This window comes from Colletotrichum chrysophilum (assembly GCF_026319265.1).
Source record: "Colletotrichum chrysophilum strain AFK26 chromosome Unknown scaffold_196, whole genome shotgun sequence".
In the NCBI taxonomy this organism is placed as follows: domain Eukaryota; kingdom Fungi; phylum Ascomycota; class Sordariomycetes; order Glomerellales; family Glomerellaceae; genus Colletotrichum; species Colletotrichum chrysophilum.
Window position 1 is genome coordinate 39,135 of NW_026517483.1, and position 16,619 is coordinate 55,753.

The following is a 16,619-nucleotide window of genomic DNA, read 5'->3' on the forward strand; positions in this document are numbered from 1 at the left end:
GACCACGGCGGTTGTTCTTCAGTCCGATGCAATTGGTTTTGTAAAATCGTTCGTCTTATGCCTGGCGGGGTCTCTAGTCGTTGCGTTCCCAACCACCCAAACGCCTAATCGTACAGTTCCGGTAAAGTCCTGGTATCCCGCCTCTGGACCGCCCCCGAATTGTGGCCCGTTTCCACTCACAACTCCTCCTCCACGTCCATCGAATCGCCGTTTGATTGGCCCTTGGCACCGTCCTTTTTGGGCATCGTCGCCTCCTTGTCGATCATCTGTCTCGACACGGAAACGATGTTGTCCTCGATCAACTGCTGGCCGACGTCCTCCAAGTGCTTCTTGGGGTCAAGCTTGCCGACGTAGCGGGTCTTGAGCTGGTCCTTGGTGAGCTCCGTCTCCTCCTTGACGCGCTTCTCGTAGCCCTCAGCCAGACTGACGAGACGCTCCAGACGCTCCTTGTTGCAGTCTGCCTCGGCCCTGAAGTCGTTCATCTCCAACGCCTCGGTCCAGACGTGCTTGTGCAGGTTCATCAACATGTTCTCCTCCAGTGCCGTCTTCCGGTAGTTGATGCCGATCGAGTAGTAGTGTCGGTTAAGGCCGTGAATCAGAGCCTGGATTGAGGGCTTGTTGAGGTGTCCCAAGTTACTTGTGCTCTGACGAGGCTCTTGACCAAGCATGAGCGACTGGGGGTTGATGAGGCGGAAGGCGTCAATGACGACCTTGCCCTTGACGGATTGGATGGGGTCGACGACGACGGCGACGGCGCGAGGGGTCAGCTGCTCGAAAGACTGCTGGGTGTTGATATCGACGGAGGAAAGCCAGCATCCGAAACCAGGATGGGAGTGGTACCAGCCGACGACGGCTTCGGGTCTGTCGATTGCTAGTCAGTAATGGCTTCGAGGTCGCGGCGAGATGCATTCCTACCTTCCGGTTTGTCTCAACATGTCCATCATCTTCATTTGGAAGACAGGGTCGACGGCCTCTACACTAACACCGGTACCGCTCTGAGGCATGGCAAAGACATCCACCACGCGCACCGTGAAGTCGTCGACGAACTCTCCCAGCATCAGACCCATGACTTCCATGGGAACACCAGCGCGGCCGTGTCGCAGCATCTTGAGGAGGGCGAGGGAAGAGATGTAGACGGTCTCGGAGTTATCGATGAGCTGTGTGTTGTCCTGCATTCGAAAGTCAGCACGTGGTCGAGAGCGATGCTGTCGCCGGAGCTATCCTGGTAGCTTCAGAAGGTGGGATGCTCTTACCGTTCCGGGCTGGCTGCCCAGGCCACCGAGGCCCTGGGACTGGAGCATGTTGCGGAAGCGCTCCATTGTGATGATCTGTGTATGATGGAGGGATTTGGTGGAAAATTCGGATTGGGGGTGTCGCGGGTTGGGAGGTGTTCGTTCGTAGAGGGTGCGGAGGGAGGCAGTTGAGGTGATGGAGTTGGATGGAAGCAGCTGGCTCGTGAGTTGTTGACGACAGCTCTGAGCAGCCTGGCGAAAAAGGACCCGGCGGAGCTAGCCCGGTCCGGTACGTACCGCACAGCTGACAAACAGTCACGTGTGGCCGTGGCGCTGGGATTTCTTGATCAATTGTTCTTGTTGAAATTACTATCCAGGCCAGATAATGTAAATCAGGAGATCGACAACTTGGCTTCAAATAATATCTTGAGCTTGTTGCGCGTCGTGTTTCGATTCCGAAGTGACAGCGTCGAAGTACCGAGTTCGAGGGGTTGTGGCTTAACATCACTGCAAAGCCACAGGTGGGCTGCATTCGTGCATGCGCCTAATCCCAGCCACACCGCCTGCTTTATCCGGAGCCACGCTTCCAGGTCGAAAAGACAATCGCGGCAAGGCCAAAACAAAATGTCAGATTGGAATAAAAGTGTGCAACAACACAAGCCTCATAAGCATTTATCTCTTCCTTTTTTATGAAAATAAACAGACTGCCTGATGTGTTTCCTGCTCCTGCAGGCAATGTACCTTTCAGCCCCTCCATCATCAGCAACTTGCCGCCTCCCCACTGGCGACGCTGATTGGGCGATGCCGGCTGGCACTCCCCAGCTGCTGCTGACGAATCAAACAACACTGTTGGTCGGAATATCTCACCTGCCGTCCCTCACCTCGCTGTGATCCAATTACCTCATTGGACGAAAAGCTCCTCCAACAGCCTTCGCCCCTGGCCTGTCATCCGTGGCGCCCATTGGCCTGACTTTTTCGGTGCACCCAGCCTTGGGAAATCTGGGGCCGAGCCGATCAGAGCTTCCACGCCCACGCGCAGCCTTCGCTCGCCTTTCCCATCCTTCCCTCCACCACCACTCCACCACCAAATTCCAATCATCACGATCGATCGAATATACTACACAACCACAGAATATCCCCAACGACCGACGCCATGTCACCTCTCGGATCGGTGGCCCTGGCCAATGGGTCTTCGTCGTCCCCAAAGAAGGTCGCATATTTCTACGACTCCGACATTGGCAACTATGCCTACGTTACCGGTCACCCCATGAAACCGCACCGTATTCGTCTTGCCCACAGTCTGATCATGCACTACGACCTGTTCAAGAACATGGAGATCTACGTACGTTACGCGCCTGCGAACCCGACGCGATTGCTGCTAACTTGTTATTTGTAGCGCGCAAAGCCTGCGACTAGGGGTGAAATGACCCAGTTCCACACGGACGAGTACATCGACTTCCTGCAAAAGGTCACACCCGACAACATGGACGCCTATCAGAAGGAGCAGGGCAAATACAACGTCGGAGACGACTGTCCCGTCTTTGACGGCCTCTTCGAGTTCTGTGGCATCAGCGCCGGTGGCAGCATGGAGGGCGCCGCCCGCCTCAACCGCCAAAAGTGCGACATCGCCGTCAACTGGGCTGGTGGCCTTCACCACGCCAAGAAGAGCGAAGCCAGTGGCTTCTGTTACGTCAATGGTACACAAGACCATATTATCATGCCCACGACGCGCCCCTGCTAACAGCCTACAGACATTGTCCTCGGTATCCTCGAACTCCTTCGATTCAAGAAGCGCGTCCTCTACATCGATATCGATGTCCACCACGGAGATGGTGTCGAGGAGGCCTTCTATACGACCGACCGTGTCATGACCGTCTCCTTCCACAAGTACGGCGAATACTTCCCTGGTACTGGTGAGCTGCGCGACATCGGCATCGGTACCGGCAAGTACTACGCTGTCAACTTCCCCCTCCGCGATGGCATCGACGACAACTCGTACAAGTCTATTTTCGAACCCGTTATCGAACACGTCATGAAGTTCTACCAGCCCGAGGCTGTTGTTCTCCAATGCGGCGGTGACAGTCTCAGCGGAGACCGTTTGGGTTGCTTCAACCTCAGCATGGAAGGCCATGCCAACTGCGTCGGATACGTCAAGAGCTTCGGTTTACCCACCCTTGTTCTTGGCGGTGGTGGCTACACCATGCGTAACGTCGCCCGTACTTGGGCATATGAGACTGGTGTTCTTGTCGGCAAGCACCTGCCCAGGACGCTGCCTTACAATGAATACTACGAAGTAGGTTCTCTGTAATGCCGTCGCTGTAACATGGCTAACTCTTCCTAGTACTATGCGCCCGATTTCGAGTTGAACGTCCGACCCTCCAACATGGAGAATTCCAACAGCTTCGAATATCTCGAAAAGATCAAGGCTGCCGTCATCGACAACCTGCGACACACACAACCCGTTCCCTCCGTCCAAATGCAGGATGTGCCCCGCCAACCACTACCTGGTGGCATGACGGACGAAGAGGAGGCCGAGTTGAACGACTTGGACGACGACGAGCACCCCGACGAGCGCATGACGCAACGCCGCTGGGAACAGCGCACGAACAACGAGGCCGATTTCGAAGACAGCGACGACGAAGATATGGAGCAGGCAAACGGCATCACCCGCCCTCGTAACGCGAAGAAGCGCACGTTCCGCGACTTCAAACAAAAGGAGGCCGAAGCCAACAGCAGCGCTGCGTCGCCCGTCAACGGAGCCGCCGACGAGGAAGCCCCCAATGCTGAGCCGATTGTCGACGCCGACATTACCCTCGAGAACCCCGTCGACCCAGAGGAGTCATCAGAGAAGGCTGCCGAAAAGGAGGCTGCCCCTGAAGCCCCCAAGGAGATCGTCGACGGCGATGGAGATGTCGGCATGGAGGATAGCGTCGATGCTGACGAGCCCACGACCACCATCAAGAAGGAGGAGACCGAGGCGGAGCCCGCCAAGGTGGCCGAAAAGGAGGATAAGGAAGATAAACCTGCATCCCGCAAACCATCTGCCGAGCCAGCTGAGCCTGCCGCAACAGAGACGACTGACAAGGCAGAGGCTGCGGAATCCACGGAAGCTACTAAGGAACCTGCAAAGGAGGCCGAGAAAGAAGCCAGTAAAGAGCCCGAAGCCGCAGAGCCAGAGAAGGCCGAAGCCAAGGAACCTACTGCGGAAGAGCCGGCTGCCGAGGAGAAGGAGTCTGCCGAGAAGGACAAGGAGACCACCGAGAAGCCAGAAGACAAGGCGCCGGAACCCGAAGAAGACAAGATGGATGTGGACGAGAAAACCGAAGACAAGCCAGCGGACAAGGAGTAGGGTGACTTGTCCCCTAACGACGCATCAAAATGCCGCATGCAATGACGAGATGCCAGAGAGACATGTTGGGCACGTGCTGAGAAGAAAAAAAGAGGCCAAGCATAGGGCGTTCAGGAACGGGTGGCTTTTCCAGGGATCGGCATGTAACCTTCTTAGGGGTCATGATCTTGCTTTTGTCTTGTTTGTTTTTTCTGGTGATACTCTCTTTTGCTCCATTACCTTTGTCGGCGGCATAGTCTCCGTTGACTGTATCATAGAAGCCAGGGCGCAGCAGTCATTTTTGTAGTGATTCCGATTAATATTTTGCTCCAGTCTTGTCTCCGTTGGATATTGTATGTCACCGCTGTGGATCTATCCAGGGAATCTGAAGCCAGTCCTATCGGAGTCACCTCATGTCTAATCTCCCTCTCTGCACTCTGTGCAGTCAGTCATCAAGCATAGCCCTGGAGAGCGCGGCGTAATCAGGCTGCGATGGGCCCAGGCCCGGATATAACCACTCAAGTCGCACCATGGCGACAGGGCATACACTCTGAGAGAAGCTGACGCGGGGTTTCGGAGAGTTATTGCTCCTAGCGAGCTGCATGTTGCAGCGCGTAACGCCAAATCAGTTCAGCGATTGGGTGGGCTCTTTCTCGACGCGAACCCGAACACCATTCTAACCGCGCTTCGTTCGTCCATCCTCCAACTTTTGCGACCAGCGGCGGATGGTGTCCAGACTCGAACTCAAATGGCCGATCCACCTGATCTCTGGGCGAAAGCCTACGAGCGACTCCCTGGCGATGTCCGAAAATGGCTGTCCAGCTTGGATGCCGCAGGTGCACAGCCGGGCCAGACAGATGCCCAGTTCATTGACGGTCTCATCCGTCAGGCCCAAGAAAAGGAGCTGGAACTGGAGAAGAACCGTCACAAATTCTCTTTGAAAGCTGGAAAACACAGGCTCGAACTCAGGCCGCTTTTCAACAGCATGATCAAATGGCTTGATAAGGTCAAGGGCATCGGCGATATCGTCTCTTCATTCGATCCTGTTCATGCGGCCCTTCCTTGGGCTGCTTTCCGGCTTGTCTTGCAGGTAGATATACCCATCCGCGATGATCAATGACAGCAAAATCTCGATGAAAGCTAACATTGGATAGCATTTGGTCGCAGAGCAAGAGCACTCCGACAAGTTCATGAAGCTTCTTGCATCCATGCCGCGCTTGCTCTTCACAGGCCGTATTTTTGAAATGGTCTACTCGAAGAGGTCCATGGATCTTGAACAGCAGCAAAACGATACTCAAATTGGCCATGAATCTGTTGAACACTTACATCATGAGCTGGTGGACCTTTACACTGGACTTTTGAGCGCTCTTCAGTTTTGTTACTTACTCTTCACCAAGACCAAGACTATGCGGAAGGTGGCCGCGATTCTCAACAGTTCTAAACCAGGAGAAAGCTTTGTCCAGCTAGAAGAGCAGCACAAAAGGGTAATCAGCAGCGGCGACGATTGCAAAAACATCTCGAGCCACCGATTGGATCAGAAATATCAGAGTTTGCTTGAAGACCATCAGACATCGTTGCACAGTTGAACGACCAAGTTTCCCAGATCCTTGTGCATATTGATAAATACGAACGGAAAAGTACCCTTGAGAAGATTTCCGATATCCGGTTTCAAACACATCACGACAACATCAGTAACAGAAGGATGACCGGCACCTGCGAGTGGATCAGAGGCAGACGCAAGTTTTTTGAATGGATGGAAGGTGTTTCCCCAGTAATGGTCTTATATGGTATACGTGCGTAGGCCACCAGTTACCCCATCTTTATGTCCTAATCACGCTAACATGTACTAGCTGGCGCTGGCAAAACATTTGTCACTTCCAGAGTCATAGACTTCGTGATCGACTCCATTAAAGAGGCTACAAAAGTCAATGAAGCAGTAGCATTCTTCTATTGCAAGAGGGATGAACAGAACCGAAGAAATCCACAGGATATACTGCGAAGTATATTGCGCCAGCTCTCCTCAGATGTTCTTTCTGACGAACACATGATCCACCCAGTACTGGATGGCTGCACAGGAAAACTTCAAGTCAAAGGCAAGACGTTCGATTTTTTTACTTGCAAAGACCTCATCAGACAGATCATCAAAGATTACTCGAGGACTACCATCATCCTCGACGCTCTCGATGAGTGTGATCGAGAAAGTAGAGAGGACCTGATGACTGCCTTTGATGAGCTCATCCAAGCCAATGGGACCCTTCGAGTCTTTCTGTCAAGTCGCACTGATGACGACATCAGGCGTCATTTCCAACATGGACCAGTCGTTGAAATACAGACAACAGACAACGAAGGTGACATCTGCGTTTTTGTGGAACACAAATTGTCGAGAGACAAGCGCTGGGTTGGGTTGAGCCCAGGTCTTCAGCAAGAAATCAAAGACGTCTTCAGAGAGAAGAGCCAAGGCATGTTCCAGTGGGCAGCTTTGCAGATCCAGCAACTCAGCAGGCTGAATCCATGGACCAAGTCGACCATCTCGAATCACATTGGCATGGCCCCCAGAGGACTCAAAGCTGCCTACGACATTGTGTGGGACCAGATTCAAGATACTCCGCAAGGACAGGTGCAGCTAGCTGAACGTGCGTTTCTTTGGGTGTTTTGCGCATTCCAACCGCTTAGCACCTATGAACTATCAATCGCAATGCAGCTGAACCTCACGCAGACGGAACTTGTCCTGAGGACAAACTCGACGACGAAAGTATCCTCAGTATCTGTGGTAACCTACTCGTACACGATCGAGGGTTTTGGCGGTTTTGTCATTTATCGGCACGAGAATACCTCGAAAACAAGGATCAATACCACGTGTCCAAAACACACCGCCACGTTGCGATATCTTCCATGAAGTTTCTTCTCAAGAACCTCCCACAGATCCCATCACCACGAATTGAGTATCTACACCCCAAAGGTCGGAAAACTATCAAGCTTCCTGACTATCTTTTGCGTCACGCGCTCAATCATGTGAAACAAGCCGAATTGCCAGGTGATGAAAGTACAGAGCTTGGCTGCCTTGTCAATATGTTTTTGGGCCCGACGGTAACGGGCGGCCCAGTATTTGTTGCCTGGGAAAATGCTTGCGGGTCTCATGAGCATATTTCTGGCAGGTCAATCTCCCCTAGAACCCATCCAGGAACTCTGGACACCATGGCAACGTTTGGCCTATTCTATACACTCGAAAAGTGGTGGCGGGCTGTGGCTAGCGATGTTGAAAGTTTCAGGCCAGAGAGCCCGTCAATTCTCTCGCTTGCCATCAGATATCGCTATGAACCGATTTGGCAGATTTTGGCGAGAAGCAAGCATGCCAGAGAAATTGGTTACCCCCGCCACTCATTGCTGCTGTTGTAGCCAATTCTTTGCCTGCCTTTAGGGCACTGATTGAAGCTGGTGCAGATGTGAATGGGGTTGACCCTTGCTTCCCCAACAGCAAATCCAAGTTCCGCACGAGTCTGGGAATCGACACCCCTCTCAAGGCCGCTTTGAGCGCAGCTTCGTATGATGTTCGTCACGCGTGGCCTTTGGAGCCGTTTGATCGCGATCCCTTATTCATCGAAAGCGAAAATAAGTTGTCTCGATATGAGTTTGTACACGAGCTTCTTGCCAACAAAGTGCTTGTGGAGATGGGGACGGGATGCGGCAGCGCCCTCGAGTTAGCTGCTGAACACTTAATCATGAAAGATATCCTCATCATGCTCTATGAACTCCAAAGCGTTACCATGCCAAACTATGTTTTCTTCCTTGCGGCTGGAAACTATGCAGCCGATCTTGGTTACTTACACAAAAGGCTTGATGCAGATATCAACGCCCGATGGGACGGCATATCCCCGTTGATGCGTGCAGCGCGAGCTGGAAACATTACAGGCGTCCGAACGCTTTTGAAACTGGGTGCGACCATTCAGCTGGCATCAAGATACGATCGGAAGACAGTTTACATGACTGCATGGAAATCCTACTACAGAGAACACCGACTGCTTAGTCGTTTCCTTTCAACCGGCTTAGACATCAATGCAAATGACGGAGAAGCCGACCTTCTTTTCGAATTTGTTGGATCGCATCCTACAGTCACGAGTGCCATCGTACAGGTCATAAACGCTGGAGCCGACGTCAACCAGACTTTCCCTCTTTCCCCCTTCGCAACCACATTAGGACTGGCCGCGGCAAAGGGCGATTCTGAGCTGTTCCGTTTGCTGCTTGATGCTGGAGCAGATCCTACCCTCAATACGAATTTCGGACTAGGGAGTGCGTTGGGTTCGGCTGCCTTTCATGGTGAGCTCAACATCTGTCGCATGCTTCTAAACCAGAAGGGGGTTGATGTCAACAATACGCAAGGTGGCTTCTATCGAAACGCTTTGTTCGCCCTCATTATCGGGTACAAGACATGGCTGGCTAACCGGAGCGTGGGATTCAGCCCACTTGAGTCTATCGCATGGGGAGGATTTGGCGCCTTCTTTCGTGAGCCAAGACATCACGAAGTGCTTCAACTTTTCTTCTCGAACGGCCTCATTTATATGCCACTACATCACACGTTAGGCTCGTGGAGTCACCTGCCCATCATCGGAATGGCTGGATTCAAGATCACTGAGACTTTCCTCTTCCATAGAAAAGGACACGGCAGCTGTATACCTGAAATTTGGTTCTCAATCGCATATGAATTGCATACTAGCGCGAGACCACAGATTCCAGTTCGGACACGCCTTCGTCAGTGGAAATTTCCAAGAACGTTACCTGCCGTATTCACTCTCGTGGCCAAGCTGATGCCAACTTCAGAAGGCCACTATACGCGGTTCATTGTTCTGTTTATTCAGGGAAGCTCATCTGAACTATGCCTTATTCCGGCCAGACGGACGCACCGAGAGCACCTGATTATGCGAAATGGTGAAAGACGATGGATGCGTTGTATTCCCCAAAACGATGATGCTATGGCGGGTGTGCAGAATCGAATCCACATCGCTGAAGGTTGCGCAGTGGACTCTGGAAAGGATTTGATCTACATCCAACATCACGATCGAGTGGTACTCTGCGGCTCAGTTGTTGCACTCATCCTTGGGCTGTTCATCTGGCTAATAACCCAAGTCGGCTGATTCTTCAGAGTCACTTCTTACATGTAATCGATGTGTATAACACTTGAGCTGGCTAAGAACAGGGCAAGCCCAACACATCATTAACACATTGAACGATGCGAGATCTAGAGAGACAAGAAATATTGGTTTTGGATAAACCCGAAGAAGAAAAGAATGGAAGGTCTGACATGCGTCAGGGGCAACACAACGAACGTCACCCGTCTCAGGTGGGATGCTGATAATACTGGGGTCGATAAAGCGAAACTGCTCTCCTTTTCTCCCCGAAACACTCAATTGGGCCTGTCAAGATCTCAACCCTGATCCGATACAACGCTGATTTAGCTGACTAGCATAAACGGGCAGGAACAGCGGCAGAGGGTTTAGACTATTATCTACAGCGATGGCGGCTTACATCCAGAAAGTGACCTCGCTCGTTGTTGAAATAGGTCCGGCGAAGTCTGTAGGATGATCGATAGTGTGAAGATGATTTTCGAGCAAGACCTTCTGAAGGAGACGTCGCTTGGCATGATCTCCAAGGAAATCTATCTACCTTAATATGCAGAACATACATGTAGGTACTCTAGATACCTGTTGGATCCATTGTCTGTGAATTTGCATACCATGTGGGAACTATGTTGCTCCGCATACCAACATGAAGGTCATTAATGATGATGACGGGGTCGGTAAAGTGGCCCCCTGCTGCATCATAGTGGCTCATGGGCAGCTTTGCCGCAGGCGAGAAGTAATCGTTCATGCGTCCAAGATACCGCTAAGACTTTACCCCCAGACTGGCTGTTTACCGTTGGTTCAACTCGCACACCCTTGGCAACCCTATGACAAGCCCACATGCATAAATTCATAAGCAATGCCGGCGAGCTGCCCAACGGACATCTTCTACCACGACCTTTGCAGTCTAAGCATTCGCTCCCCAACACCCCATCACATTCGAATACCAACATGGAAAGTCTGCCTGTCGAGATTCTCGAACAAATCTTGTTCTCCTTATCCGATCTTCGGTCGCTTTACCATCTAGTCACCGCCAGCCCGGCTGCGTCTCGTGTCTTTGGGTCCGCAGAGGCGGGGCCGAAAGCTCTTGACCATGTTCTTGGCGAGTCGATCGCACCCGAAGTAATCACGTTGGTCAGCCTCGTCGGCCTGGTCCGCACTGCGTCCCTTGAACATCCGGCACCGTCGGTCCCAGAATTTGTCGAGACACCCAATGCCATAGAGACCGAGATCCATCTCTTACCTCCGCTGCCCCAAGCCTCGCGCACTTGCTCCGCGGTCAATCTTCCAAACTCGTCCGCGGTGTCCTCTTGACCGCGCGACGCATCTGCTGCTTGACGTGGGCTTGTCTCGAATATTATCGAAGTCAATGGGCCTCCGTCACTCCATGCCACCTTGATAACGGGCCTTTCGCTTGGGGCGCCCGCGACAAAGCATGGCGCGAGAACCCTCAAGGGCGGCCGTACACTTCACAGCCCCTCAGCCCACCTTGCTGGATGGAGGAGCAGCGCGTCATGCGCGGATTCTGGAGACTGCAGCTGCTCCTCGACCTGAAGCTTGCAACCTCGGCAGACCGTCTGGACTGGGCTCTAAAGAACAGCGACAAAGGATTATCTCCTGATGTTCTCTTCGCAGGCTGGACCTGGCAAAAAGAGGAGTTTCTCACCGTCGTAGACTTCGTCGATCATATCCAAGACGGCTCGATTCTCTCGCAAAGATCCCGAAGTCTCCCGGCACCCCCCCAAACTTACGCGTCCTCACGGAGTTGGCAGGATCCGGCCTATCCGGGAGTGGTGGATCCCAGATGGCCACGAGAGGTACTTTCCAAAGACCAGCCACCGTGTTGGACGATCTACATTGTCAAACTATTGAAGCATCCGTATTCACCCATCCGCGGAGTTCCATTTTGGCCGTACCGTCAATTAGGACTGGCTATTTGGCAACAAGACAAGCTAGAAGCATTAGAGCTATCGTTCACGAGTTATGCTTCCCGGGGAATTGGCCGGCCTACGTCGCGAGGCGACATAGTGTTGACCTGGAGAAGCCTTCTGAGTCAAGATCTCATAGCTGAACTTCAGGCGAGCATGGAGGCTGACTTCCAGCAGAACGGCTTCTTGCTCAACCGGAGTAATCCGAATATGTGAGAGGTCATGTATCAAGTCTGCTGTGATTTGTAAGAAGAGATGTATGGGTAGGTTTCACGGTCTGTGAAGATCCTTTTAAGTAGCTAAGTAGATGGCTACAATCAGGGGCGTAGCGTAACAGAGACAGCTTGCAACGGAAGTATAATTTCGCGATCAAACATAATGTACAGCCCGTTGGACGGCTTGGGCTTTTGAGATCCATACAAACAATAGTAGAAGTTCTTTCTGAGAGTAACTTAGGCTGTGGCTCTCTCAACAGCTTCAAGATTGAAGTATTGTAATGAGAAAAGACTTTACAATGACAAACTCAGGCGTGGCGTGGTACAAAAGGGCGAATGGGCGCTTCGGTTGCAACACACCAAACAAACACCTGCACCCTTCATCAAAGTTTCTGATAGCTGGACCGGGTCTGCGGAACATTGCTCCCTATTAAACGCTCCATAAGTCAAGGCGGCTCAAGCTGATGACAACTTTAGCCCTGGGAGCTAGCTTCTTCATCTTCTTCCTCAACCAGGACCTATTTCTCTGATTGCTATGTACGAAATAAAAGTTCCAGACCTCCATGGATCTCAAGCTGCGACGGGATGTTTTACGCAGAGTACGTAGCCATTGCAGAACACCATCAGCTCCTCCAAACACGAATTTGTTGCTGTAATAGAGTATCGTAGAAGCTTCGGCGTGGACACTTCTGCATACCCGTAGCATATTGATGCAAGGCCTTTCGGGTCTACATGTCCATATATCGTCATCATCGGAGAACATCCGAAAGAGGACTGGTTGGTTTGGACCCGACTTGAATAGCGGTATTAACAGCAAGGGTAATTGTGCTGTCAAGAGAAAGGCGTAGATCATGTTGCGTATCTCAGGCGGAAGAGCCCTATGAAATGACTATGTCAGTCCGTTGATCTGATGCAAATAGGGAAAACACATCGTACATGAACCTAAATGCGTCTGATGTCTTGGTTTTCTTGTCGTGGCCGAGACGAATACTGATATTTTCTCTGCCTTGTCCATGCCGCCGGCATCTCGGTCGATACTTCCGGAAAGCGGTACGATGACAGCCCTTGGCGTATGAGATGACGTTACACCGTCGTTGCCGACGCACACTTGTTACTTGGTAGAGTCTAATGAAACCCATGGCTGGAATAATTGCTTCTAGTGTCATCGTCCGGTCTGCACATAATGTGGACTCCAGTAAACCTCAACCAGGTTTATGTGCTGGAGAGACAGCCGGCGTGGCTGTTGCTACTTATTCACTGGCCATACCCTTCGAGATCCATTGGTATGCCCCATCACGGTCTAATCGAAGCTATGGGCAGTTGCTGCACTGTGGTACAGTGTCCGCCAAAACACCTACCCTGACGGATTCGTGGTTTGATATGTACGCATTGGGATTGGCCCCGTTTCCTTTGTCCGCTTGTAAGATGGAAGAGTGTTAACCATTCTTTTCTTGTGCCTTGTCACTCGAGCATTGTCATAAGTTGCTCGGCGCTGGGTACCCGCACATTCTTTTGAGCTACTTATGCCAGACGACGTTGTGTTTTGAATCACGTATGCAAAATAGAACTTTTGATCATTTATTGGTAATGCATCACCCCGTCATCGAGTTCCTTTGGCGATACAAAGACGTTATCCTTTTGCGGAGCGGGGTCCGCTTCAAGACCGTGCTGCCCCTTGGCCCACGCTCCTGCGGCCCTTGGGACCCGCGGAAACCGGCTCCGAAAGCCCGGAGTATGGGCTTCTGTCGTTGCCTTAACCCGCGGGAGCCGTCATTAAGGCTTTACTGTGTGACTTCTGGCCGCTGACTAGACATAAGTCGTAGGAACCCTTTGGCCACCGTTGGTGTAACATTCTGGCACTGTTGCAAACGCATTGAAGAAGATGTCAAAAGAGACGAATCTTGGCTGAGACCATTCAAAATAGCCTCTGGTAGGTAGTCCGCTCAGGGAAATCATCGGAATGACCCGGAGCAGAATAAACGTCATACGTCTCCTTGTTCAGCCTAGCCATGGAGTTGGATCTGAAGCGGAATGGTCTCGGTGATGGAATTGAAGCCGTTCGCCCGGCCTTGAGTACTCAAAAGTCTTAACTAGGTGTCATACATGTATACAATGGCTATTATACATTGATTAAACATGAGGATAGATAGAACAGAAAGTGAAGCGATTGCAACAGCCGGATCAACCCACACCTACGTGCCGCCAATGGCGAGCCTGACCGACTGAGAGAATTAATTTTGCATAGGCTCACTCTGTCTGCAAGCACCGTGTGAGTAAAAGTGTGGATCGCTTGACGTCCGCATATTCTAGGTCGACGTGGCAAAAGGGGGCATGTCGCACGGCATCGCGGACATAGAGATGGACATAACACTGCCTGTCAGCATGTAGCAGGCGGCATCACGGCACTGTTAGAAGACTAAAGCCTACGCTGAAGTATTCGTCCAGCTATAAAGAGTCGCATCGAGTTCTATGGTTTTGCGGTTGAGTAAAGAATCAGGACAGCAACGAGTTGAACCCATTCTGTACCACTTTTTCATTGACCCCTTTCCAGTTCAATCACCTTGATTCGAGATACTGTAGCCCAACACCATGGCGACTGAAATTCCAGACCACTTGATTGAGAAGTACGCCGCGGAGCGGACAAAGCGACTTCGCTCCGACCAACTTGCGCAGTTCATCGATTTTCGGGACCCAGCACTCGCCAGCATGGATAAAGACCCCTACGTCGACTATGACGCTCTAGCTTCCAGAGGCGTCCCGCTCAAGGATGGGTCCGAGGTCAAGGTCCTGATTGCTGGTGGAGGAATGTTTGGGGTGATGACAGCTCACCAGCTGGTGAATAAAGCTGGCATTGCCAGCAGCGACATCGTCATCGTCGATAGGGCTGGTGGCTTTGGCGGTACCTGGTACTGGAATAGGTACCCAGGCGTAGCGTGCGATATCGAAGGGTATTGTTACGTGCCATTGCTGGAGGAAACTGGGTACGTGCCAAGGCACAGGTAGTAAGTAAGCCAGCATGTTTGTGATATCATACGCTATTAACACACAATGCCTTAGTTCATACGGTCATGAGATTCGGGAGCATCTGGAACGGATAGCCAACCTGTCGAACATCCAAGGCCAGTTCTGCACCACTATCAAGCACCAAAAGTGGGACGACGAGGCAAAGCGTTGGGTTGTGACTCTAGATCAGTATCTGGGACCTAACCATGGGCGACAACAACTGACTGTTCGTGCTCAATTCCTGGTTCTTGGTGGTGGAATACAAACCTCTCCTCATGCCCCAAAATTGAATGGCATCGATACGTTCAGTTCAGCGCCCGGTAAGGTTGTCATGCACACAGGACGCTGGGATTGGTCCAAAACTGGCGGCTCCCAGGAAGTGCCAAACATGACAAAACTTCAAGGGAAGAGGGTTGGGATCATTGGCACCGGAGCCACTGCAGTTCAAGTTATACCTCATGTGGCCAAGTGGGCGGACCATACCTACGTCTTCCAACGTACTCCGTCTTACGTTGGTCCTCAAAATCAGAAAGAGACAACCCCTACGGACTGGGCCCGGGTAGCGTACAAGCCTGGATGGCAACACGAGCGTGTGGCGAACCTGGATGCGACATTTACAGGTCAGCCAGTTAACGCGGATATGATACAGGATGGCTGGACCCAAGTGACTGGGATGAGAGCCGCATTGGGCCATGAAGGTGAGGTCATCGCTGCGGATGAAGACGAAGAGCATGTCAAGAACATGTTGAACCTCGACTATCCGTGGACGGAACAGATGCGAGCCCGAGTTGACGCCGAGGTGAAGGACCCGTCAGTCGCCGAGAGGTTGAAAGCGTGGTACCCCGGTTTCTGCAAGCGACCTACCTTCCATGGCACATATCTGTCTCTCTTCAACAGACCAGAAGTGTCGCTTGTTGACACCAATGGCCGTGGAGTTGAAGCGTATACCCCAAACGGTGTGATGGCAAACGGCCAAGAGCATGAGATTGACGTTCTCATTCTCGCCACAGGATACTCTGTCGGGCTTGTCGACTCCTGCCCTTCGTCGGCTTTGAATGCTCCGCTGGAGGGACGAGGCGGCCGACCTTTCAAGGAAAAGTGGGATGGCCCAGACTACGGCAACCTTTACGGTGCCATGTCAAATGGGTTTCCCAACCTCTTCTTCGCCTCTGGGAGTGGCGGCTCGGTGTCACAGAATGCGCACAGCTTCTACAGCCTTCTTACTCGTTTAATTGCGCACGTATTGAAAGCGACTTTCCAAGGTGCTGAAGATGCAAAGAAGGCCACCGTCGAGGTCAAGAAGGCCGCCGAGGATCACTGGTCAGCAGAAGTTGCGAAACGGGCTCGTTGGTTTGCAGCATTTCCCAGTTGCACACCGGGTTACCTGACAGGGGAGGGCCTCATCCAGGACCAGGAAAGTCTTACGGAAGAGATCAAAGAGCAGATTGCTAAGCAGTCGTCTTGGGGAGAAGGTATTCTCAGTTTCCAGAAGGTTGTCGAGGGGTGGATGGAAGATGGGAAACTAGATGGGTTGGTAATTGACTCTAAAGTCTTGGAAAGTCTCTAATATTCTGAGATATTTGTCTCTGGGGGTTTCTTAGATGTCACAGTAGATAGCACAGTAAGTCCAGCGTTTGGGTTAGCCGGGTAGAACAGGATGTGACATGTTCTTCGCTGCGATTCAGACGTCTTAAATATTGACTGGCGCTTCTTTCGTTCTTAATAGCCAGAGACATCAATCAACATTTTACTGTACCCGAGACAACGGGAATACCTAGACGAATACGAAGCGAGTACGG

At 51.9% G+C, this 16,619-nt stretch overlaps 4 protein-coding genes across 4 annotated transcripts; 3 read left to right on the forward strand and 1 right to left on the reverse strand.

Annotated features, from left to right (window-relative positions):
• Positions 1-176: 176 nt before the first annotated feature.
• On the reverse strand, positions 177-1,319 carry RPN11 (multicatalytic endopeptidase; the record flags this gene model as incomplete). The annotated part of the gene is made up of 3 exons (XM_053185557.1): positions 177-861; positions 916-1,169; positions 1,254-1,319. The coding sequence occupies 3 exons, from the start codon at positions 1,317-1,319 to the stop codon at positions 177-179; spliced, it is 1,005 nt and encodes a 334-aa protein (XP_053030502.1).
• Positions 1,320-2,385: 1,066 nt separating this feature from the next.
• COL26b_012924 (uncharacterized protein) lies at positions 2,386-4,581 on the forward strand (the record flags this gene model as incomplete). Its single annotated transcript, XM_053185558.1, has 4 exons — positions 2,386-2,574; positions 2,629-2,929; positions 2,984-3,525; positions 3,574-4,581. 4 exons carry the CDS (start codon positions 2,386-2,388, stop codon positions 4,579-4,581), a joined length of 2,040 nt encoding a protein of 679 aa, XP_053030503.1.
• A 727-nt stretch (positions 4,582-5,308) lies between these two features.
• Positions 5,309-6,146, forward strand: COL26b_012925 (uncharacterized protein; the record flags this gene model as incomplete). The annotated part of the gene is made up of 2 exons (XM_053185559.1): positions 5,309-5,650; positions 5,715-6,146. 2 exons carry the CDS (start codon positions 5,309-5,311, stop codon positions 6,144-6,146), a joined length of 774 nt encoding a protein of 257 aa, XP_053030504.1.
• An 8,260-nt stretch (positions 6,147-14,406) lies between these two features.
• Positions 14,407-16,387, forward strand: COL26b_012926 (uncharacterized protein; the record flags this gene model as incomplete). Its single annotated transcript, XM_053185560.1, has 2 exons — positions 14,407-14,735; positions 14,875-16,387. The coding sequence occupies 2 exons, from the start codon at positions 14,407-14,409 to the stop codon at positions 16,385-16,387; spliced, it is 1,842 nt and encodes a 613-aa protein (XP_053030505.1).
• Between the last annotated feature and the right edge of the window lie 232 nt (positions 16,388-16,619).